Source organism: Drosophila arizonae, chromosome 5 (genome assembly GCF_054131065.1).
Source record: "Drosophila arizonae isolate 15081-1271.41 chromosome 5, UAZ_ARI_1.0, whole genome shotgun sequence".
Classification (NCBI taxonomy): domain Eukaryota; kingdom Metazoa; phylum Arthropoda; class Insecta; order Diptera; family Drosophilidae; genus Drosophila; species Drosophila arizonae.
Genome location: NC_142925.1, coordinates 10,277,608 through 10,304,098, shown reverse-complemented (window position 1 = coordinate 10,304,098; position 26,491 = coordinate 10,277,608). Strand labels below are relative to the sequence as shown.

Below are 26,491 nucleotides of genomic sequence, written 5' to 3'. Positions count from 1 at the left end.
TCAACTAATAAATATATTGATTTTCTCTATGTGCTGTAACAGCTGTTTGGTATTTTCTTAGCATGCATTGTGCGCTTTTTATTGGCTGGCGTGATCTGGTCACACTGCTCAGTAGACCCAACGCTTTTCATTCGTCGTGTGTGCTGTTCGCGATGCCAGTGCGCTGAGTTTTTATATTAATATTTAAGGCACAATTTTTTGCACACTTATGCAAAACGTTCTTAGTCAAATAAATTAACTGTGTGCGATGCATTAAGTCAATGTGATAGCAGCGTCACATAGTTAACACCAGAAGTGTTCAATTTTTATCAAAATATTCAAAGCGATAGCGGCAAAAAAAAAAAAAAAAAAAAAAACAAAAAAGGAAACCCGAAAAGAATTCCAAGAATTCCCAAGCAAATAATCAAAATATTTAAATCTAACGAATTGCCAAAGCTTTAATACGCAAATTAATTTTAATTTGGTTATAAGATAGTTGAAGAAAAAAGAAAACAATTGTTAGTGCAGAAAAACGAAGCGAGACCAACCGATCCCCCGACAGAGGGTGGAAAACCGTGAAAAGTGTTTGTTTGCGTGTATGAGTGTGTGTGTGGAAGTGTGTGTATAAAAAACGAAAAGGAAAAGAATTGAGGAAAACCGTTGCGAAAAATGTGTGAGCAACAATTGAAGGTTGTTTCCGTTCGTCCCGAACGGCATGCGTAGCCAGGCTTTAAATCCAGTTTTATGCGCCAAGCAAAATTGTATCGACAACAACAAGACGAATAAGAGGAAGAAGAAAAAGAAGACGAGCCACAACAACAAACTTCAAATTGCTTTGTGGACCCTTTTCGCCTGGCACTCAGCACGCAATTCGCCGCCGCCGCCCGCTGTGGTCTCTGTTGCCACCGCCGCCTGGTGGTTATTCCTGTTTGACTTCATTTTCGCTCGCTGATAAATTGCTGGCACTTTCGCCGAAAACTTATAAACAACAACAATAACACAACAGTCAAAATGTCGACGCGTTCGCAATTAACCAAGGACCTCAATGGTGAGTAATCGTTATCGTTCTTTGTTTTTTAATTTTTTTTTTTTTCTTATTATAATCTCTTTTTGCACACACAGTCACTCATTTTGTCTTTGTTTTGCATAGAACTGCTGCTTGCATATTCTTTACTCTGCCGCCCTTCATAATCTTAGACCTCACTTCATCCACCGTTAGCGCTGGGCTGTGTTTTTGTTTTCGGCGTTTTCAGTTTATGTTTTGTTCTTGACGTTTGCTTCTCGCTCGGCGCACTTCCGTTTTGCCACAATGCGACACGGACACGCCACACTGGCTGCCCCCCACACAACCCCAACTCCACCTGGTCACAGTCACCCTCTCTCTCTGCTTCTCTCACTCTCTCTGCTTGGGCTTGTTAGCATAGGAAATCTGGTTGTTGAGACACAGTTTGAGATGCACCGCAGCAGCAGTCGTCTTACAACTGCAGCTTGCATGTTCTACACACAAACATACATGCTTATGCATTTAATGTATTTGTGTGTGTGCATTTAATGTACTTTCATTTGCATAGTCTGCGTTTTTGATACCCTGTACTCATAATTGCCTATGTTGGGTATATCGAATAACTCAATTATAAGATATCTCTTATAAAAAGAAAAGAATATCAAGACTCATAAAATATTTATTTTAATTATATATATTACTTATTTCATGAATTCTGTTATTACATGTGTTTTACATGGTGTCTGTTAGTGGGCAAGCTCAATTTTTGTAGAACTCTCATTAATTGCTCGCGCCATGATGTTTAATTGAGTTGAAATTGAGTTGAGCGCTGCGAAACGGCAAGTAGAAGCAACAATAATAAAAACAACAGCAATCATAACAACAATTGAAAAGCATTGCTCAGAAGCATTGGCCGCATCGTTTATGGACTTCATAACTATAACTGCGCCGATAAACAAAATCAACAAACAGACAGCAGTGCAATGCATGTGTGTATGGGTGTGTGAATGACAGTGCATGTGTGTGTGTGTGTGTGCTTACTTGTAAATAACTGTTAGTCAGCGCTCTGTTTGCCCGTCATTTAAAGCGATTGTCGGCTGCATGCATAAACAGAGGGAAATTTTAGATGCAGCTGCTGCCAACGGCAACAACAAAAACAATAATAATATTATAATTATTTATCATATTATTATTGAGAATTTTGCATATATCCATAAATTATCAATTTGATGTCGTTTCAACTTGTTAGCTTTTTATTGTTGTTATATAGAGAATTTTTCTATAATTCAATTATTTTTAGCTTACAGTTTTTTAATTATTTTTTATTCTGCGAATATGAATTCGCTTCTTACTGTAAAGGCTAGCATACGCTTTTAACCGTTAGCCTAGCTAAGCAGGGCTGCAAAGCTCATCTCAAGTGATCAACTGGTTCGCTGCAGTTCGTGAACTCGATTTTGTGTTATTAATATGAATATTATTTATGGTTTATTATATTTTTACTATGAATAATATCTATAAATATCTATTATGCACATAAAAACGCTAAATTTGTTATTAAATAATATTTTGTATCCAGAAGGCATTTAGTTATAATTAAAAGCTTTTGGCTCAGATAATATTTATTTGTAGTAAAATGGTTTTTTGTTTTTTGTTTTGCTTGCTGCTGCATTATTTAGCTCAACTATGATTAAGAGTCTAATTGGGAATTGTATGTTATCGGTATACATTCTGATTGGCGGCGTGTTATCAAGAAAGGGGAACTTGATTGATGATTAATGAAGCGCCAGCAGGTGTCTTAAATGAACTGCAAGTTGAAATAACACATAGGCACACACAAACACTCACACTCACACACACACACACACACACACAGATACATAAATCACTCGCCCAATTGGATTTTTGTGAGTTTATTTTCATTTGATTTTTCACGCTGGAATTTTCACAGCGAGCGCAGCTGCAACAGCAACAATTTGTTCGTGCCCCATAAATAAAATTGTCAATGCTTTCGACTCAGTTTTGCTCCAAATACCAAATATCCAAAAGGAAAAAAAAAACATTTACCTAAATTATGAGCAGCAAGTGGAATGTTTTGGCTAATTGGCAGCAAAGCTAATTGGAGACTGGAGCAACGACAACAACAGCAAATAAGGCAACAGCAAATGTTGCACCTGGGCAAACAGGACAATGTGACAGGGACGGGGGCGTGCTTCTCGGTGGGTGGGCGTGGCTGCTGGTGCCACTGGTTCTGGAGTCGTTTGGTGCTTGGCTGTCATTGCACTCAAATCAAATTAGCGCGAATGCCAACGAACTTGATGAAAATTGCCGACCGTGCTAAAGGCAGTGCCTCTCAAACTGTGAGTGGACGTTGATTCGTTGTGGCAGTTGCTGCTGCTGCTTGCTGTTGCTGCTTGTTGTTGCTTTTATTATTTGGTTAACTTTTCACGCTCGTCTGTTGCTCTGTCAAGCGTTAACACCCAATTTCCGTTTGCCATTCCTATTAGATTCCATTTGGAATTGTGCTTCAACACCAACAGCCAAAAAGAGCTGACTGGAAAAAAATATCTAATTGAAATTCTAAGCTGAGCAACATGTTGTTTATGGTAAAATTGCTATAGTTTATCAAATAAAATTAATTATGTATAATAATAATTATTATATATTAATTATAGTTAAATTTGGTTATAGTTTATCTACCAAAAATGAACTATAATAAATCAAATTAAATAATATAATAAATAATAACCATTTTTGTTATACTTTTATTTTTTATTTTTATAAATATAAGCCACATTTTTTTAAATATCAGTTTTGATCTTAAACCCAAAATCTTGTATCACAGTGTTAAATCTGTTGCTTGCACACCTAACGGTCACACCCAAAAACAAACTAAAGCAGCGCGCTCACGCTCTCTCTCACTCGCTCTCTGGTGCGCTATTAGCTTTAGCTACGCTCACGTTCTCTATTCGAAATGTCTGATAAGAATATTGGGCTGATAAGAAACGATCGCAATTGTCGCATTTCGCCTCAGTACTGAATCCGACGCGCGCTTCACAACTAACTGGATTCGAATTGGGTCTACGTGATTGCACTTGGCTCAACTTATATTCTGATTGATTATTTACATTGTGTTTTGGTTTTTTTTGTTTTTGATTTTAATGTTTCATGTGGATATAAAGCAAATGTATACAAACGAAATGATGAAGCACATCGATCAGTATTTGCGGCGCATTATGGAGCTGCAGATACGCGACGTAGTGCGGCAAGCCAAAGACGAAGGTGAGATCAATGAAAATAACAACAAAAAAGCGTACTCTTGTATATCCAATAAGAAGCTAATAAGCCATTTTTATATATATTTGCTGCAACTCTTGTATGCGTCATACATTGATATCAGTTCGTAAGACGCGTTGACCAGCGCGCCAATTGAAAGAGTGAGTGAGACAGAGTGAGACAGAGTGAGATAGAGTGTGTGCGGGAGTGGTGTAGAGGGACGTAGTGGAAGTTCTTATTCGCACGCCATAAAAAAGAAGGAAAACAATTGTTGATAACTGCTGCGCCTCTTTTTAGCGGAAATTGAGTCGTTTAATAATTAACTCTGTTTATTTTGTTTTACTTTTAAATGGATTTATTGACAAATTGAAATATCAGCTTAGCGAGATATGCATACATATCTATATATTGCATTTTTTGATACTCTGATAAGACTTCGCTCTACTTGTCGATTGCTCTCTTATAAAAAACTTGTAAAGTTGCATTAACAGTTATAAAACTCATACACATACATGAATATGGAAGGCATGTAAGCACTTATAAAAACTCTTATATTCATTAACATGGTGAAGTCAACACTGATAACACTTTTCGGCCGTCCGAAAATTCAGTTATCAAACTTTTATAAACAAATGTGCCCAACTATTGTTTTTGGCAATTTGTTGCTTGCTCAACTTCCGTTTGTCATACAAAAATTGCATTGCAAAATTATTTTTAAATTCGCCATTGATTCACACATTTGTTTAAAACAAAAGTTTGTTGCAACAGTCAAACAACAAAAGAAAACAAAATAAAATTGAAACAAAAACAAGTTTTCTCTGGAATTAATGACTCCAATTTTTGTTTCTTTTTATTGAGGCTGCCTTTCCAGTCGAAAATGCAAAACTATGGAAATTTATTGGATGTCCAAGTGAAGGCCATGAGTGGGTACACGCTCATACATATGTGTGTAGGTGTGTGCGTGTGACCCCCGATTGACCCAGATGCTGGCCAATAAATGCACGCGCTCAATAATTCATACTTCCAATTAAGCGTTTGTTGCTTGCCCGTTTGCCCGCTTGCCCGCTTGCTCATTTGCCATGCAGCTAATGGCAAATTGTATGCAATTAGTTGCTGAAAGCTGACCGACCGGTGCTCTCCCGCTCCCACTCTCCCGTTCTGTAACTTTTACTCTCTTTCGTTAAGCGCTCTCTCTTTGAGTGCGTGTGTGTGTGCTAGTGCTTGCTTGTGCCAATTTCCCGTCTTGCTCCAATTCCAGTTATCCTGCCAGTAACTTGCGTCTCATTAAGTGACACACACTCACATACACAAACGCTCATACACACACACGCTTTTTGCATTCGTCGCCTCAATTTGGGCGCATTGAAAGTTGGCGGCGAAGTCAGAACTCGTTTGACGACATCGACGGCTTAAAAGAAGCTACACAAAGCACGCAGAATTGACACCAACACCAAAAACTAACGCTGAGAATGAAAAAGTAAAAAATAATTCATGCTCCATTTTGAGTGAAATTGTGTCACATAAGCAACAGCAGCAACAGCAGCAGCAGCAACAACAACAACAAGTGACGTTAATGAGGCGCAGGCTGGCGCTGCTGCTGCTACTACCTCCACTGCTGCGCTCAGTCGCATCCCTGACCTGCTGCTGGACGGTCGCAGTGCTGTGCTCTACTTTTTATTTTGGGACATAGAACAAAGCAGAAGATAGCAAAGAGAGTGGGTAACTGCGAGAGCGCGCCAGCGTGTGGATAACCTGTCGCTGTCTATAGAAGCTCGTCATAGCTATGAACAATGTGCTGGCAGCTTGAAAGCTTTGCGTCCAAATTCGCAACGCAAAACTGCGTTATGAGGTCAAATAAATTAAAGCTCACGCCCACTGATGTGTGCAAAGGTAACAACAACTCCAAATAGATTTATAGCAAATATTTAACAGAGCTCAGCACTAACATATTAAGCTGTGTATGTTGGAAAGTGTCTGGATTTACAGTAATTAGAATATAAAGCGGCTCAGCTGTCCATGCAAAGAGCAAACAGCAAACATCAACAGCAGTCGACAGCTGTTAATAATAAAGCGCGAAAGTAAATTGCAATAGACGCCAGCCGACCGACCACTCTCTCTCTCTCTGTCTCTCTCTCTCTCTTTCTTTATCCCTCTCTTGCTACTTGTCTTGTCTTGCTTGCGCACACACCCCCACATTGCTTCATTGTGCAAATATAATTAACATAACGTAAAGTAATCACAAAGTTGTGTGTAAAGAAAACGAAAATAGAAAGAAAAAATCTTCGTTTAACTTTCTTTTGTGCTGCTGCGTTTGGCTTCAGCTACAGCTTTGATTGCCAGCACGGCTTTTTGTACCGTTAGCCCAAGCAGTTGAGCCAAAAGCTGGTGAGAGAGAGGGATGCGGTGTGGTGGGGTGAGGTAAGGTGAGGCCTTGTCCATTGTTTGTTGTTTTTGCAAAAATTGAGAGCGATTGTCGCATTCTTTATGACTTCAAAAATGTACTTGTAAGAATGATGGCTGGCGGCTGGCGGCTGGTGGCTGGTGGATGTCTGTATGTGTGTATGGGTGTGCACTCACAATTTAGATGTAGCTGTATGTATGTGTCTATATTTGGACAGCGCTGTGCCTAATCCTCAGCAAGTGAGAAGCTTTTGAGCTTGACTTGGTATACTATATGCATGTATATGTGTGCATGTATGTAAGTTGTATTTCTCCTTTGCTTCTGTGTGCAAAGTTGTCAAACTGTATAACTGATTTTAGTTTCATATTCATTTAGTTCTCGCCAGAGTTTTGACAGCCTTTGTGCTTCTAACACGACAACTTTGATTGCGTGTATATGTGTGTATCTACACGCAACAAAAAGCGCACACAAACAACAAACTACACACAAGTGTCGTAATAAAAGGCTCAGACAGGGCAACACACACACACACACGGAGACACGCCCACAACTGCACTTGTAGCAGAGTATTTTGAACTCGTGTAATCTCGGCGAAAAAAAGAAAAAGAAATATATATTTGTATGTATGTATGTGTATATGTTCGGTAGCAGCAGTAACAAAACTTTGCCAAATTGGGTCACACTTATCGTGTTTTGTCCCCCTCGCCCACACTGTGCAGCCTGTCAATGCTGTTAAGCTGGTGAAATCCGCTATTCAGATCAAATAAAAAGTTTTTCGAACACGCAGGGCGCATCAGTTCTTTGACCCCACACAGAAATATCTAAAGTATGAAATGTATCGAAAAGGTATCGTTTGACCTGCGGCTGCTGTGGCTGCTGCTGTTGCTTATCAGAGCGCCGAACCGAACGAAATTGACCGCAGTTTGCAATTAAAGTTAAATTTCCTTTAAGCGGAAATGAAGTCGAGACTGCGAGACGGCGGCTGCACAGGTAATTACGGGCTTGAATTGGGAACATGGCCAAGGTAATTGCTGTAGGGTACAACAAAAAAACTTTAGTTTTTCGGTATGGGGAAATTTCTGTTTGCCAAAAAGCCAATCAAATCTTGCAAAGCCAGACAGATAACGGAATTTCACTTGTTTTTGTTTCGCTGTGAATTCCTGTTGACTTTTGACTTGACACAAAAGGGAAATGGGAAAATGGTAGTAAAGGGCAATTTGGGACTTTATAAATATTTATGAATGAGCATTTTGAAGGAATTTTGCTCTCACGACAGTTTGCACGTGCTTGAATGGAATATTAGGCAATGATAACAAACTTGTCTTTAAAGATGGTTGTGTTTACTTTATAAATCACGATAAATATGCAAGACCTGTATGTACATAAAGCTTAAGCCCAAAGCTCTAGTGGCGCAAAAAGACAAATTCAAGACAATAAAATAAGTTATTTATTGTTCTGTAATTCTGTAGGCTTTTCATAATAGAGTTTTTTTATTAAGTAACATTTTCATACTTATAGCTTCTGCAATTTAGTTACTTTTTTTTTTTGCAGCTCAGCGATAAATGCATTTTCATTGCCGTAGTTGCTTATGTGTGTGTATATGTGTGCGCGGCTGTCTGCTCATCTACATGCGTCATTCTGATATTGACATAGTGTCAGATGATGGGCACTTGCATGCACGAACAGAACAGCAAATACACACACACACACGCACACAGGCAAACACAGCCAGTAAACAGTATCATTTGACTCATGCTAGAGCGAGCGAGCATTAGCGGAAAAGAGAGCGCGTAAGCTTTTGAGCCGCGCAGCAGCAGCAGCAGCAGCTGTAGAAGCGTCAAACACAAAGTTCATTCACATTTTTACTGCAATTAAGAGAAGCAACAGAAGCAACACCAGCAGTAGCAGCCGCCGCTCTCTCGGCTAACTGTCAATGTTGCCGCTTGGACGCTTCGCTGCTCGCGTTGTTGATGGCCGATCTTTATCATTGTCATCACGCCGCACGGAACTATGTTTTTGTCCCTCTCTTTTCACATAGTGCGAAAGAGCATATTGGCAGATGAGGCAGGGCCGAAAGCTTTTATTTATTATAGCGATGCTACAAATAGTTTTAAAATTGCTAAATATTTATTTAATTTTTTTTTTTTTTAAATTATAATAATTGAAGGGCATTCCAAAAATATAAAATTATTATTTACAAGTATATAATGTTTACAAGTAAATATCAATTCATATACATACTTATATGCATAATTTAATGCTATTATTATTATTGTCCCAGAGTATTGCTTAGTCGCCCTTTGTTTTGTTTTAATAACTTCTCAAGTTTTTGCGTTATGGTTTCCTTTGGGAATAGCTGGCGCCTTTACAAGTGTTTGCCCAGTGGGTGGCTCCTGCCATTGTTTATGTGTCTGTGCGTGTCTACAAACACTAACAATCGTTACACACACACTCACACAATTGGCTCGTCTGGCTAATGTCTTTTCTGTGCGCTGTTTTTTGGCCACAACTTTGTGGCTGTTTAGTGAGTGTGGTCAGGGCCCTAATTGCTCCCGCTGCTCTTTTATGGCATGCTTCATGCAAATCCACTGCCAAATAGCAAATACACATGTCTACACGCACGCACACACACACACATTCTTACATGTACATATGTATTCTCATGTATTTGCTTTTCACTTTTGTTTGCACAAGGAATTTTAATGCTCAAAAAATGAAAAAAAAAGAAACAAGCACAAAATTTGTTTTATCCTCCAGGTTTTTATTTTTTTTTTTTTTACAATAGAGTTTCTCTGGGGCATGATTCATACGAAATATATCCCTAGGGCATAATATTTGACTGCATAACTGAGTGGCAAATAGTAGATTAACATTGTTTAAACAATTTCTACATATTCTATTTGTTGTTAGCTATACGATATTGAAGGGGATCAATGGGCTCATCTTATAATCGAATGTAAACATTGTGAAATTACTGTTGACTTTTGTATATTATGTAATTGCTTATGATTAAGAGTTAATATAATAGATCTGTGTGTATGTATGTGTGATTAAGCAAACCTTAAGTTTCAACTGTGTGATTTTAGTGAGTCATTGGGTATTTCGATACTCTATATGCAAACACCTCCTATGAAGAACTGAATTTGTAAAAGTCTTGATAGAATACTTGTTCTCCGTATATTTCTCTATACAAAATGCACTACATTGTGACTGGTTCATTTTGTGAACTGATCAGCTGAATCAATTTCGGTTTCAGCTTAGGCCTCAATATATATAATCAGAAGTCTTCATAGCTTCATCTACTTCCTTTCACATTAATCCTCCATTAACTGAAAACTTCAGACTAATAAAATCGAAACTTAAATGACATTCACTTGATTTTCAAATAGTTATTATGCATTCAACTGTTACGACGTGCCCCAAAGCTAATTTTGTGCTTCCATTTAGTTTGTATATACACATACATATGTACATATATGTATGTAGCACGTTTAATGTGGTTATATATATGACTAATTTAGAACGGGGTAGCAGCAATGGTTGGGCTGTCCAAAAATATCTGACATTTCAATTCCAGCTTTGCCCTGCGGTGCTCGAATGCTCAAATGCCCAGACAAGGAGTCATAAAGCGCAGAGACCCCCCAACCATCCAGTACATTCGGCCTAGCCCCAACAACCGTCGAGCCGCTCCTGGAGCTCCTTTGCTCGGGTTTTTGTGTGCCATCCGGGCATACTTGAGATTTGGCGTGCCTGTCGCATGACATAATGTCAGCTAGAACAACAACAACAAAAGCACACTCAAAGTGCTCTACACCTAACCCACCCTCCTCTCTGGCTGCCGACTCTGTCTCTCTCCCTCTTTGTGCTCTCTTTCTGCTGGCATTGTCAAATGCACATGAAAATATCTCACTTTGAATAAATTCGTCATCGTTGTGAGGGACTGCGTCTGTGTTTCTCTGTGTGTGCGTGAGTGAGAGAGTGTGATTGTTAAATGAATATGTGTATGTGTGTGTGTGTGTGTGTGTCTGCGTTATGTTAAGTAGCTGGAAATGTATATGAAAATAGCGTGGATTAGCCATAGGTGTAAGAGAGAGGGAGAATCTAAGGCTGTGTAACTCAGCGAAATTTCAAATTGTGTGTTATTTTCTTCTTCTTTTTTGCGAGCTTGCCTTCATAAAGTGCCTACGTGTTTGGATTTGAAAAGGCAATATACGAACGAGCTGTCACCCTGGCTATGATATAACACAATCGCTCTATAGATATTGGCATGCATAATAATAACAATTACGTGCACATATCATACACAAATATATACACACACATTTACATACATTTGTGTATAAGTCTGTAACTATAGATATGAACAGTTAATTTACTGCATGCACTTAATTGGCATTTTGCCAATTGTTTTTAATTAACCTCTAGCTAATGTTTGCTTCACATACACTTCCACACTTAATAATCGCATTCTTTTGCCTCTTCTTGTCTCTTGCAGAAAGCGTTAAATCCATTCTGGGTCGGCACACAAAGATCTTGGTCAAGTATATGGTCAAATTGGAAACGAAAGGCGATAAAACAGAGAATCGTGTCTTGGTAAGTGTCGAGTGCAGTGCAGCCAAACATCAATTGGCCTGGCCCCAGGTGTTTATTTCCAACATCTACCTGGTCTCACCTGCCTCCCATCCAGCCATCCATCTGCCTGGGCCTGAGCTACAGATTTGCCGTGGCTCTGATTTGTATATGAAATTGCACGTTGAAATGATTCGCTTGAGGCTGTGCAGACCAAATTGCATTCAAATGGGTTGTGATGCCCTGCAACTGGCAGAGGCCTTTCAATGGGGTATATTTGTCAGTTGTTTGTATAGGAGGCAGTTATATTAAAATATATTCATTTGTTATTTCAATTAATTCTGTTTCTTTACGTACGTCTCTCTTTGATTTCTATCTGTCTCTTCCTCTTTCTTTCACAATCACTCTTGTAAAATAATTTGCCCAGTCTTCTGGCACCCTTTTCCTTTTCATATGCCTCCTATCCGTATCTCTTGTTCTCTCTCTCTCTCTCTCTCTATCTATCTATCTATCTATCTCTCTCTCTATCATACATTTTCTGCAGAGAATTTGATAGTCTGAATAGCTTTCTCGCTCTGGCATCCCACACTCTCTTGCTACCTCTATCCTTCCATTGCTTTGCAGAGCATTTGATAGTCTATATAGCCTTTATATTCTTGAATTTCTTCAGTCATATACCTCTTCCCTCTCTCTCTCTATCTGTCTGTATCTCTCTCTTACATATATAGTAGTGTATACTCCTCTTTCATCTACTATTTCAGCACTTATCTAGCCAGATTCATTACCCCAGCCCCACTGCTACTTCGCTCTCCACCTCTCTGCTCACCTGCATCTCCCATCTTCCATCTATCTACCTGCCCGTTTAATAACCAGCAGCTGCTAGCCAGCTACCTTGAAGCATTTCGATTTGACGTCCGTTTCCATGCTTGCCCATGCTTTCAAAACTCAATTAAAAGCCCAGCCGAAAGTCGAAGCTAAAGCACTTTAAAGTGCTTGGCTTCCACTTGCCGTCTCTTTCTTTTTTCTGCTCCTGCTCTGCGAGGGGCCGCATAGCTGTAAATGTAATTGATATTTTATAGCATACTTAGCGACGTTGTTGAATCCAATATACCCTGCCCTTTGGCTCCTGAGCGCTTTCGGTTTATGCTAATTTCTCGCCTCGTTTAGAGTCACATGACTGGAAAATTGATTTAGTTCGAGGCCTCGAGTCGAGCCGAGCCGAGAGTCGCAGAAAATAAAAGCTGCTTAGTGAGACAAAGTGTCCAATTACCCGAGTCACAGACAAATGGCTACTTAGCAGTTACCATCGACACCCTTACTCTTCCTCCTCCCACACCTCCACCTCCGCCTCCACCTGCGCCTCCACCTGCTCCTCTGCCTTGTTTGGTGCCCAGTGTCTAAATGAATTACAGAACGCACTTTGATTTTCAATTAAATGCTGCAAAAAAGTTTTCTTTTACACTCAAAGAAAATTGAGTTAGCCAACACTTCAGCTAGCTTCTACCTTCTGCCCCGCCACAGCTACCGCTACCCCCTCTACACTTTGCAGTTCGTTTATTGCACCAGCTTTTACTTGCGCCTCGAAATTGGCAGCTCGACTGTGAAGCACATTTAGCCCCACAGCCCCCAAAGTACTTATATTTCTGACCTCAACATATGCACAAGCTTTTGCATGTGCATCCGGTGCACTCAGCGAAAATTTAAAGCACTTTGTACTTGACTTAAATTTAAGATGTCTATAAAGTATAAGGCTTTAGCACAAAATTGAAAATTACTTTGTTTTGTAATAATGTTATGTCAGTTATATTATAAGCAGTTCTCTTGTATAAAATTATTAGAAACTGAATCCAACTCAAAATATACAATTTTAAAAGAGTGTACTATAGTAAAATTTTTAAATATACAGGTTATGTTCTAAGTATAGAATTTGTTTATCTAATTCAAAACTCTTCTTTTTTGCAGGTGTTTACGCCCGTTCGGGTTTATTTGCTCAGCGCTAAAGTGCCCACAAAGGTAGAGTATACACACACACTCTCTCTTTCTTTTTCTCTCTCTCTGTCTATAGATATATATACCTCTTCAATTACAACTAAATTATCTCTTAATTCTATAGATCGAATGCCATTTTCATTATCTGGATATTGTGGGCGTTGAGAGCAAAAAGTCAACACATTTCTCGATCATCACAAACGATCGTCCATATTCGTTTGTCACCACCGGCGACGCGGGCAGCTTCAGCTCGGTAACTAACTATACTATATGCACGAGTATACAGCCCATATAATCACTATATATATTATATATATATATCGTTCACAGAATGCTGATGTCATATTGACCGATCTAGCCTCAGCGATCAAGCAAATATTTCCAACAGTTCCTCTCAAGTACATCATTAAAAAGGTAAGCATCAGAAAACCGAACACGCAATCGAAACATTTGTATTCGTATAATTGGCTCGAAACATGATATTGATAATATATAAGTAGATAGATAGGCAGCCTAGCTATATGATATACTTACATATACGAATGATATCAGCAACAGCACATATCACTAACAAAAATAATAAATGTGTAAAACAAATATAAAATAATGGAAAGACAAACAAAATCTAAACAATATTAAATTATAAATTATTTATTTTTTTTTAATTTGTTAGAAATAAGAAATATAAATGTATAAAAAACATATACGAACCTTTTATTCGTGGGATATGTGAATGATATTTATCAATATCCACATCAATGTCTTCAGTTAATGAAGCATAAAGTTCGATTCGAGTTTCTTCTTTAAGTAATTCAAAGTCTTCCCTAAAATATATTTTACGATTCCTTTTAAACCCGCATAAGTCGCAAACTTTTCGTATTAAGTTTTTGCCTAACTTAGTTGCTTTATGGACTAAAAAAAAAAAAAAAAGCAAAAACAAGTTGATAGCTCAATAACTAAAAGTTTCTTTCCAACTTGTTCTTCTTTTCTTCAGTTTTTGTCATTTTTGGCGATATGTGCGGATTTCCATAGAAAATATGTTTTTTATAGTATGACTTGAAATTCTGTAAAATATAAAAGCAAATGACTAAAGTTAAGCCATGACCAAATAATGTCAACAAATGGCATACAATATAATATGATAATATAATTTAATTCCAAAGTTGTTTTTAATTGAATTACGCACTTTTTATATAGTTTTTTATATGTATATACATATGCAATAATTAATTAAATGGGTGTGGGTGAACTTTCGCAGCGTTTCAGTCATTTTCTTTTTAGCGCTGACTCACAATTTGCTTTTAATTAAAGCCCAATTAAATATTTAACGTGCAGTGGGCAAAAGTCAACTTAGGTTTTGACTTACAATTCATAAATTGCATAGATTACAAATCGCTTTCATTAAATAAACAACAAATCGCATAAAGTTTTATGGCCCTATAAAAAAGTTTTATTTGTCTAAGGCTATCTCGTTTTCGCACATGTGAATTATTATGCTGTTGCTAGAAATTATCTGTGGGGAAAAAATGTTAGCTTACGCAGCAGTAACAGTGTTCTGTTAGCGTCCTGTTAACTACAAGTAAATTAATGTAAGTGTGTTAACGAACAGTGAGCTAACAGTGCTATGTTAAAGCACTGCTAACTACAATTTTGCTTTCTGCTACAAATATCTGTTCGCCTGGTACATCTGTATCGCAACCATTCAAATTTAGTTTCTTAGCATAATAATAATAGTTACAACAAAAAATCTTATTAAATAATCACTTCAGCCTAGATCGTTGCTCAAGTTGTCTCAAGGCGAAGTCTTAAATGATTTTGATTAAATTGTTAATGGAAGATTAGATTGTTGCACACATGTAGATATGTGTAGGTGTACATTTGTATATACATATGTATTTATAGAGCTACTTGGGTGCGTAAACAACCACGCACACGCACAGGCCTACGCACACACACACACACACACACACACGCGTGCGCTGCGCGTTGTTTCAATTAAGCGATTTGGATATGAAATTTGTTGCAGTTGCCGCCGCTACTTGAGCTTAATAATTCAATGCATTTTAAATGAATCATTGTAATTGTTGCTGCTGTTGTTGTTGTTGTAAGTTATGCTGGCTGCATTTGTATGCAAATCCCCACTTGACTCATCGCCAGCTCGACATTGTGTCTGGCATTTGTTGAAAACTTTGCATTTTTGTTATATTTGTGAGCCCGTGTCTTGGGCGTGTTTCAAGCAACCAACAACAATGGCCATAACAATAGCAATTACAACAACAGCTACAACAGATGGGCGAACAAAGTGAAAAAGATAATTGGCCCAAAGCACGCAAAGTTAGCGTCAAACTCTTGAAAGTGTTAATGGCGCTGTTAACGCGCTTAAATCGCGCATAGACAGCGATTAGCTGAGCTTCACTTACCTTGACTTATCTTTGCTAATCACTCACTCTCTCTCTCTCTCTCTCTCTCTTTCTCTGTCTCTAGATCGACATACAGCCACCAGAGCGAGAGACAATATTCTCAGAGGAATTCCGTCCCTCGGATCCGCGTAATGTTGGACCCTGCGGCGGCTTTAGCGCTCAATATGCCTGCATGTGCGATTTCCATGGCGTGCCCTATCGCGAGGAGGTGGCCTGGGATGTGGACACGATTTACCTGTCCCACGACACACGGCTGCTCAATCTGCGCGATTTCGATCATCTGGAGCCCAAGTGAGTGTTCAAGTTTTGGTATCTTTAACAGTTCTAGCATTCTGTTAACTCAGTGTTAATGTTAACTAATACAACTGTTCATCCGTTACAGAGACTTGATGGCCATTGTCTCGGCCCTGGAGTATAACACATTTTTTCGTGGCTTAAAGGCGGCTCACATGCGTCTCTCCCATGAGACGCTGGAGCGCATTCTGCACGTGCTCAAGCGTTCGATGTGGCTAGAGGAGCTGCATCTGGAAGCACTAGGTTTAAGGTGAGTATTCTCTAATATATAAAAGTGTGCGATCTATGCTAATCTGTCATTCTCCATTTAAGATGGGATTTCTTGAATAAGCTATCCATATCTGTGATTACGAACAGCAGTCCAGCGATACGCACCATCGATTTGAGTCACAATATAATCGAGGACAAAGGTGTGTAGCACAGTGAACACACGCTAGCGTGTACCAGACCTACCCGACCCACGAGCAGTCGAATTTATTATTAATCCAATTAATCCAACTAACTGCGTTTCTCTTTTACTCCTAACATATTAACAACATTTATTGTTTAACATTATTTTCTTTTTCCTTTTTCTTTCCTTATTGTTTAATGTTTTTTACATATTCAATATGTGTGTGCGTGTGTGTGTGTGTCTGCATTTGTCATGTGTAGGAGCTAGCTCATTGTGCGCTCTACTGGGAAAGATTGTACAAGGTTTGCAGAATCCCCATTTGACACACATTTTTAAAACTCACTTTAGATAAATCGAACTCTAATTAGGTTTCAAAATTCAATTCGAATCACAATTAAATTTACATTTGCATTGTTGTTGTTGTTCAATGTTATTGTTAATGTTCATGTTAATGCTAATCGCTGTTTCATTTAATCATAATATGCGATATCATTTCCATTCTTAAAGTGCTTATGTGACCTTAACTAATTATGAATTGATGACTTCTGTAAATTAAATTCAAATACATATAAATTCATGCATTACTTAGCCCACCACTCACTCTTATATATTTGTATGATATATAAGTCTATATAAATTTCTATGAACTAATATCACTTTTATAATATATCATGCTGAGAATTTGTCAACTGAAATAGAATAGTAGATTCTATATATACATATACTTTAGCAAATCGTAATCATTGTATGATATCATGCATACTATAAACATAGCTCAGTACTCGCACTTCATATTCCATTTCAAATAATTATTGTAAATATTTATCTTCATACAATTCAAATGCATTTATTATATATCAATAATCTTTCTACGATCTGTCGAATTCAATGTCCATATATCAGAGATCTTTCTTACAAATATTATGTATATATATCATATCGCTTAGCCAAATTTTAGTCACATCGCAATTCTGGTCACATAAGCAAATTCGTGGCAGTTCTCTCTCGCTCTCTGTCTCTCTATATATATGTATGTTCATATCTCTATTCACATTCTCATTCATGTCGCTTGCTTCACGCCTTTTGCTCTCTGTGTACATTCAAAATTCTTGATAGATTGGCAATGAAAACAAAAAAATTAAAAACAAATGCAAATTTCATTTTGAATTCCATATTAAATTGTTGATTTATAATTGATTCAATACATTAAATTAATACAAATCTCTTTCATTCGCTCAGGCGCTATACATTTAGCTGGACCCATTGCCAAGGTATCAAAGGGCCTCTGCAAATTGGCCCTCGCCCATTGTGGACTCACCTCGAAGGGTGTTAATCAGATGTCGCATTCGCTTTCGCTCAATCAAAGTATTCCCAACTCGCTCACCTATTTGGATCTGAGCGGTAACAGTCTCAAGGATGATATAACCGTAAGTAAAAGATATATGCACATATATACATGTACTAATATAATTTGATTGGCTTACAGAATTTGCACAATTTCCTGGCTCAACCAAATGTGCTGGAGCATCTAGATCTGGCATCGACTGATATTACGCTAGAAAATGTAAGTAATGCATAAATGTTAAGATGTTAGGAGCGTATGTATAGCGCAGATATATCCAATTTATCCAATGTTAACAAAACATTAACATAGAAGGGTTATTAACAGAGTGCTGTTAACTGTTTGATGTTTAATACTCAATTTAACATTTCCCCCTTTTTATCTCACTTGCAGCTGTTTGGAGCTCTGCTGCGAGGCTGTGCCACGCACCTGTCACACCTGAATGTCTCGCACAACTCGTTCAGCACGAAGAAGGGCAAAGAGATACCGCCGTCGTTCAAGCAGTTCTTTACCAGCACGCTGAGCCTGAAGCATTTGAACATAGCCGGCTGCAAGCTGCCAATGGAGGCGCTGAAGAATCTGTTGCTGGGCCTCGCCTGCAATGAGTCGACGGCGGGACTCCATCTCGATCTGAGCAGCAATACGCTGGGCGCTCAAGGTGCTCACGTTCTGGAGTCCTGCATACACGGCGTGCGTGTGCTCCAGAGCCTGGACATCAGTGACAATAGTAAGTGGATGAAGATGAAGATAAGACATATGATTCATATTGATTAATGATATTCCATTCCTTTTGTTAGATTTGGATGCGGAGCTGGCGCCTGTGCTGTCAGCCATATCGAAGAATCCTTCGATACGATCGCTGCATCTGACGCGCAGCATGACGGGCATGAAGCCCAAGCATATACCCACAGTCATGGATGCCCTAGTGAATCTCATCCAGAAGGATGATTTCCCACTGGTGGAGCTGGTGCTGTCGGAGAACAAATTGAAGCACGATCTGCACGACTTCATCAATGCCTTGGGCAGCAATCAGAGCCTGCAGAAGCTAGACATCAGCGGCAACTATATGGGCGATGTGGGTGCCCGACTCCTGGCCAAGGCGCTGCAGATCAATAATCGACTGCGCACCATTTACCTGGACAAGAACAGCGTCACCCTGCAGGGCTATGCGGATATTGTTTATGCCTTGGAGCATAATCATTGCATGCGGACGATTCCGTTTCCGGTATTTGATATAGCGCCGCATCTGAAGAATCATCCGGAGAAAACGGATACCGTAATGCGAAAGATGCAGGAGCTGCTGCAGCGCAACTGCAACGGGCTGAAGCGTGCGAATGGCCAAGGATTTAGGCTGCAGCACGGCTTCATGCTCTCATCCACACACCAGCTGGTGGACAAGCTGGTCGCTGAGACACAGGACACCCTCTCGATAGCCAAAGGAGGCGGCGACAATGTCTCGGCGGTGCAACGTCTGATCACAGATGCAGAGAACTGCAAGCAGCTGATGCCCAAACTGCAGGAGGCTGTGCGCACCGATGCGCATCCCATCGAAACGAAGCTGACCCGTGTCGCCAGCGAACTGAGCTACACGATTCGCAGCTATCTGGAGGAGACACTGGAGACAATGATACGCACGGGCATCGAGCAGTGCCCCAAAACGCTGGGCAATCAAATTGTTATACAAGATCTGCGCAAAGCGCTCAACGAGCGGCTCCAAATACCCGAAGATTTTCTGCAAAACTGTTTGCTCAACAATGCCGGCAGCGAGATTATGAACAAAGTTGGGTGAGTAAACAGAAGAGAAACCAGAGAAGAGCAAGGCCGACAGCAATGTATGTGTGTGTGTGCGTGCATGTGTGTGTGCTTGGGCGCCGCTGTGAGTCTGAGTGTGACTCAGTCAGAAACTGAGGCAGACAAGATGACGCGTTCATCAGTTAAATCTGATACTCTCACGCTCGCACACACATACACACACGCACTGTGATTGTAGAGCTACGCAATTCCGTTGCAAAATATTGATCAACAAACAAAGAAAGAAATGTGGCGTTTAAAAAAAATTAGTAGCTCAGTATTATTTTTATTCATTTTGGAAGTGTTTCAAGCAAAATTTTTTAAATATAAGCTTTTTATATATAAATTTTACATATTGTTTTTATAAGACTTTAGAAAAATTAATATGATACCAATGTCACATTAGCACGCTAATTGATATTATTCATAAGTGCACACGCCAAAAAGCAAGAAAATTAAAATATTTCGTATTAAAAGAGAGACAAGTATGGCATTGAATTCATGACACACTTTGATAATGTTTCCGCCTCACTGTTCGATTTGCAGCTTACAAGTCTCTCTCATTACTGCATAAAGGAGAAATAAAACAAAACTAAAAAAAATGTAAAGAAAAGCTCGACTCCTCTCTAACAGCTGAGCTTGCCAATTTGTTGTTTTCAAAACACTGTACGCGCTCTCTCGCTCTCTTTATCTTGCTCTCTTGACGCTCACCCACACACACAAACATATGCACGCAATCTGTGAGGTATTTTACTCATCGCCTGTTTCGGTGCGTGCGTGTGTGTGTGTGTGTCTGAGCGCACAGATAAGATTAAGCAAACAGAAAATAACTTAACAGCTGAATGCATTTCCATTTGAAAGCCCAAACGGGTGCTGTCGCCCAGCTTACCAAAAAAAAAAAAAAAAAAAATACTTACATAAAATACATTCACATTTTGTGCGCGAGTGAGCGTGTGTGCGTGTCCGTGTGCTTGTTTAACATTTGCTCCGCGGCAACAAATCGAGTTGAGCCCAAGCTGCGTGTCGAGCAGCGCAGGCGAATTCATTGTCAGTTTGAGTGCCGTTAAGTTTGCTACAGTGCCAGTTAGTTAGTTCAGTTTTGTTTTGTTTTGTTTTGTTCTTTCTGCTTCCTTGTTTTCTGTGTTGTGCGCGCTCCACCAGCTGTTCGCCGAGATGGGCCTGATGCGCAGTTTGTGCTGTTGCTTTAGGGGCAACCCGAGCGCCGGTGAGAGCAGCGACTCTCGGCCAGCCTATAGCAAGTGTCCCGACGAGGATCAGGAAGGCGAAACTGGGACGCCAACAGTGTCGCCAAAAGCCACAAAGTAGATTAACCCCCACCAAAACCGCGCAATGTCAAACTTCCATAGCTAATGCAATTTTTTTGTCATCTCTCTTTCTCTTTTTTTTTCGCTTGCGCAGTGAAATTGAGCAATCGCTAGCTGCTGCCATTTCGGATCGTGCTACAGATGAGGTGCTGGAGGCGCTGACCCGCTATCGTCGCGGTCATGGCATATCGGAATCGCCATCGGTGTTGCTGGATGAGCCGCAGACGCCGGACATTGTTCGCAGTCGTTCCAGTCATGTAAGTAGCACAACCAAAAATCGATCGACCAATCAAACCCCCGACCACCGAAAATAGATAACAGCTTTGTTATCGTTGATTACGTTCAATTTAATAACAAATGTGATATCATATTCAAAACTTTTTATGGCCTAAGCAATAGCATAAATATTTGGAGCGGTTCATTTGTAGAATTGCTGCCGTTTGACCCACAGGCGAATCTTATTTACTAACTTCCTACCTCTCTCTCTTCCGTTCTCTGCATTCCTGTAGGAAGCTGAGGGCCTTATCATACGACCCGGCGGACGTGGCTCGGTTTTGCCCAAACTGGGCCTGGAATCGCCCACTGTAAGTGTTGAAAATCTCTCGCTGCCCAAGTGGATGCAATAGCCTACAAAATAAATGCAAATTGCAAGTGCAAAAAACCAAACCCATTAAACATTAATAAGTGAATAAATGTATATTAATATATATATACAAGTAGTGGAAAATAATCACAAATACACACACATACACACACCCGCCGCAGGCTTATCGCAAAACTTAAGAAATGTGTGTGTATAAAATCGTAAGAAATAATTCTAGACGGGAGCGTATCTTATATCGTATAAATGTATACATAATGAAAACAAAATGCCAAACAGCTTAGAATACACACACCTACACTCACACATACACACACACACACTCACACACATACATATTCATACATCTATGTGAAAAAAGTCTAAGAGAAAATGAAACAAAGACAAAGCTCATTATTTTTCTCTCTCGTGTTCTTCTCGTGTATCCTTGTATCATCCAAACTATTCATCAACAATCACAACAACAACAACAACAACTACTGCTACGCAACATCCAACATACGCTATAAACATATAATTTACATTTTATATATATCCGTATAAATATCTACAACATATATAAATATATATATATTAAAACCTTATCTCCAACTCATTTACATAAAACAAAAAAATATATATTAAAAAATATATTTATATATATATATATCACAAACTCTTAAAGAAATTGGAATATCTGAACCTTGTAAGTAGTTTTTTATGTCTTGTTCTATCTAAAAAAAAACTATCCATACTTTAATTAGAAACTCAACTATCCTATTTTTATCTATCTATATAGAGCGGCAGCTGTATTTAGTTTAAAAATGTTGAACTGAAAGTTTTATAATTAATTTTATTTTATTTTGTGTTAATAGTTTTTATGTATATGTATATTTTTTAATTTTAAACTTAAAGATTCCTTTTTTTTATTTTATACTGATTTATTATTTATATATATGTAAAAATTTTTATTTTTTATTTTAACTGCTTTTTTATATTGATTATATTTATTTTTGTATAATTTTTTAAATTGTATTCTTTTTTTTTTTTTTGTTTAATTATTATATATATTTATAATTTTTTATTTATAATTTTTTTTTTAACAGCTTGTTCGTTAATATAGAGCTATCACCGTATACCTCCTCACTACACTTTCTCTGTGTCCACCTTTTCCTGGTCTTTGTAGCACTGTGTGTATCTATTAGCAATATTTTAGTTTTAAAAGTAGTTAATTTTATTTGTATAATTTTAAGTAATTAAATTTCCTGCTAAAAGTAAAACAAAAAACCCGCACATCCGCTCTCATCATTTCACACACATGCATATATCACGAACATAACCTAACATTATATACATATATCTATATAACTGATTCTCTGAAGAAATGCAACTGCTAACTGTTCTTTGTCTCTGCGCAGGCCACGCCACATTTGCCGTCGAAACGTCGCTCAATCGCCCGCAAGGTGCGTCCCCAATCTGTGGTGGAGAATCTCAGTTTGAGCCACATTCCCGATCTGCTGGAGTCGCCCTCGTCGCATCGTTCCAACTCACAGCTGACATCGCGTGGTGCAATTGGTGCCAGTGGAGCAGCAGCCGGTGGCGGCGCCTCGGCTGTCAACATGATGGCCAGCAGCATCAGCAATGCGGCCATGGATGACGGCAACGTGGATGAGGGCTGTGACTCCATAACGGAGCTGCCCAGTGCCTCATTTCAGCTGCAGCATCTTGTCAAGGGACGGCCCAAGCGGGCCAAGACGCGTGCCCCAACTCGTCCGCTCGTGAATGCGGAATGCGCTGTCGGCGCAGTGCGAGACATTGGCGATGGCCTGGAGCACTTCTTTCGGCCCGGCTCGGTGACGCCCACAACGCTAACGCCTCTCGTGTCGCCCACATCCGAGGAGTGCAGCTCACTGTCATTCGTGGACAGCCCAACGATGAGTCGTGATGGCAACGGCCACATGACCTCAGAGGAGACAACGCCCATACTGGAGGAACGAAGGCCCATCAAACTGGAGCGCCAGTCGCCCTTGCTCAAGAGTAAGTGAGTCGCGAATCAAGTTAGAGAGATTTACTTACTTTTCTCTGTCTTCACAGGCGCCTCCTGGGCCACACGTTCGCGTTCCACGGACAATCTGGAGAAATATTCCCCGCTGGTGGGTCGCAAATCGCCGCTGGTCAAAATGCGCACAGAGGGCGGAGCAGGCAATGAGGAGGCAGCAATCGCAGCTGCACCCACTGGAGGTCTACTGAAGGCAGCCACGCGCGACGAGAAGATGCGCTCGCCCAGCAGCGACTCGATCAAGAGCCATGCAGCAGGTGCCAGCTCCCTGGCCGTAGGCACCGATGGCAGTCTGTTGGTGAAGACAGCCACCGGCAATGGCATCTTGCGCACGCCCATTGCGCTGCAGAAGCCGCGACCCTGGTCTGTAGTGGGCACCGAGCCGAAGGCCAACGAACAGCTGGCCACGGGCAACGGCAGCGTGGACTCTACCAAGACAACGCCGGATACGCTGGAAGAAGGTGCGTGATTAGGGGTTTAGTTTATTAGATTAGCCTAATTTGTGTACTTGCCTTTGCAGATGTGGAGGTGCTGCCCTTTGTTCAGGGCGCAGGCGGCTCCATTGTGGGCATAACCCCGGGCATTGCTTTGGCATCGGGCGGCAGCGGCGGTGGCAGCATTGTAGGCATTACGCCAGGTGAGCTGAGCTTGACTTAAAATTTGATTGAATCAAGTTTGAATTCTGTGCATCTTTGGCAGGCGCTGCTCTGGAGAAGAAGTCAGTGCGAGAGCTAGCCGCAGGCCTCAGTCGTTTGGGTAAGCATGAGTAGCCATAAATCCTGTTGCATGTCTGCCCGCCTGCCACACTTAGAGTGCAACCTGAATGCGTAGCTATATATAGAGATATATATTTTGATTTTATGTTTTCTTTATTTATTTTCATATTATTTGATTTGTGCTTGTTCCCTAAACTTGTCTTGTATTATCCAAACCACCAAAAAACCAACAATCAATATACAAAGATCTGCCCATCAAGCCGCCCATCATGCCACGAACTATGTTGAACACAGCCAATCGTTCGAGCAACATCAGCAACATTAGCAACACCAGCAGCATAGGCAGCAACAACAGTACGATGACCACAACAACGACAACAGTATTAAACAATCAGACGCGCTCGAAGATCATCAGCACGAGTAGCACCAACACCGAGACGCAGGAGACGCTCAGCAAAACGATTATAACTGAGCATGGAAACACCAGCAGTAGCAGCAGCAGCAGTAGCAGTAGCAATAGCAGCAGCAGCAATGCGCACATCATCTCAAGCTCAAGTTCGAGCAACAGTCGTGCCATTGCCTGTGCGAATCTGATTAGCAATGAGATTCTGAGCATGCGCAACGGGCAGCTGAACAAGACGAACAGCTGCGCTGAGAGCAGTACTAAGAGAATTGCCGGCAAAGAGATATCGACGCTATTCGAGGTTTGATGGGATTAACTATGTCAACATCAGCTCAGCATGAGCATCATCAACGCGTCTGTCTCTGTGTGGTGCAGCATCTGGCTTTTACATTGTTCTTGTGGCTCTTAAATGTTCTTCCATTTGTTGCCTGGTGCTCATATTCATTTAATATAGTTTTTGTGTTTTATTTGTTATTAAGTATTGCTTGTTTTGTATTAGTCTAGCTGTAGGGCATGTATATATGTTTGTGTATGATGTACATATATATATATATTTAATCGAGATCCACATCCAATTTCAATTCCACAGGAGACATTAGTTGAAGGCCTGCAACGCACCTCGACGAGACGCACGTTTAGAGACTCGCCCTATACGAAAGAGGATGTCGTTGATTTATAAAAACTGTCTATTATATATAGTATATATATATATATATATATAACTCAACATTCCTCCTTGATATCCTCGATTTCCCTTCGAAAATCACCAGACTTCAAGTTATAATGATAATGTTTATGATAATAACGGTAAAGATAATGAGCAAAACTGTTGCAACTATTCGTACTGAACAATTTAATTAATGTGCAATGGCTCCAGCATGTATGTGTGTGTGTGTGTGCGAGTGTGTGTAAGTCTGTCAGCGAGTGTACATGTGTGTGTGTGTCTGTGAATTTGTTTTCTCTTTTATTTTAAATTTTGGCAATTTTCAAATGATCGTGATTTATTTATTTATACTTTTTATCCCAAATAAACTTTTTGCATATATTTATAAACAAAAAGAAAAACTAAACTAAAGGAAAAAGTGGAAGAAACCAACGTTTTTTATGTACTATATTTTGATGTATTTTAAATGAGTTAAGTGCCAATTATATACAACAAAACAAATCTATTTTTCAATTTGTCTATTGAAAACTAAAAACAAAAAAACCTAAAAGATTACGAAGAAACTAACGAAGCAAACGCAATGAATATTCTGATAAAAATATATAAATATTTATATATAAATAAATAAATAAAAATATGTAAATCGTTTGCGTGCATAAAAACTAATTTAAATGAAATATAATATTTTTTATAAATGCTTCCAAAATATCTATATCTATATAAATATATTGTTTTTATTTAACCATTATTGATTTCGTATGAACGACAATCTGTTTCGATTTAAATATACATATTTTAGGTTTCATTTTTATTTAATTTCTAAAAAGTTAACAAACAAACGCTAAGCAACTAGGCAGAAAAACAAAGGAATAATAAAACAATTACTAAAAATGCATTTAATAAATTATAATGAGAAATACACAGAGATATTCTCTGCATCAATTTACAACTTCAAACTGGACACTTGTAGTTTGCACTGAATATTAACAAATTAAATGTTTAATAAAAGCATTTCAATTCAATCCACCACCACCGAACCGCAAATACGCTTCGATTTTAGAAGTGTTCCCCCCCATTCAAATAGTTGGCTCAAATATGTAGTTGCCATTCAATTCAAGGACAAAAACGAAAACGAAATAATTGTATCGTGTTCATTAAAGTTTAAGCATTTGCAAATTTATTGTAATGTATTGAAATTCAAATTAAAATCAAATCAAAAGTACTCGACTTGCATTTTCGATTTCATTCTGATAAGTACGGTTTGTATCGATAACTTTTCAAACTATTTTCGA

General features: G+C 39.3%; 1 protein-coding gene across 10 annotated transcripts; it reads left to right on the top strand.

The window, feature by feature from the left end:
• Window positions 1-99: 99 nt before the first annotated feature.
• LRR (capping protein regulator and myosin 1 linker 1 leucine rich repeat protein) lies at window positions 100-25,947 on the top strand. Of its 10 annotated transcripts, none has more exons than XM_089469313.1 (22): window positions 100-1,027; window positions 11,152-11,249; window positions 13,188-13,238; window positions 13,339-13,467; window positions 13,545-13,628; window positions 15,699-15,925; window positions 16,017-16,178; window positions 16,241-16,338; window positions 16,580-16,621; window positions 17,559-17,746; window positions 17,806-17,883; window positions 18,055-18,388; window positions 18,459-19,446; window positions 20,872-21,034; window positions 21,287-21,361; window positions 22,043-22,063; window positions 22,776-23,394; window positions 23,452-23,877; window positions 23,937-24,053; window positions 24,116-24,172; window positions 24,379-24,836; window positions 25,125-25,947. In XM_089469313.1, the coding sequence occupies exons 1-22, from the start codon at window positions 991-993 to the stop codon at window positions 25,212-25,214; spliced, it is 4,542 nt and encodes a 1,513-aa protein (XP_089325439.1). In that variant the 5' UTR covers window positions 100-990; the 3' UTR covers window positions 25,215-25,947. The 10 variants fall into 10 exon arrangements, with proteins under 10 accessions (XP_089325439.1, XP_089325436.1, XP_089325438.1 ...); XM_089469310.1 differs by lacking the exon at window positions 100-1,027 and adding an exon at window positions 4,025-4,261; XM_089469311.1 differs by lacking the exon at window positions 100-1,027 and adding an exon at window positions 5,905-6,145.
• Window positions 25,948-26,491: the final 544 nt, after the last annotated feature.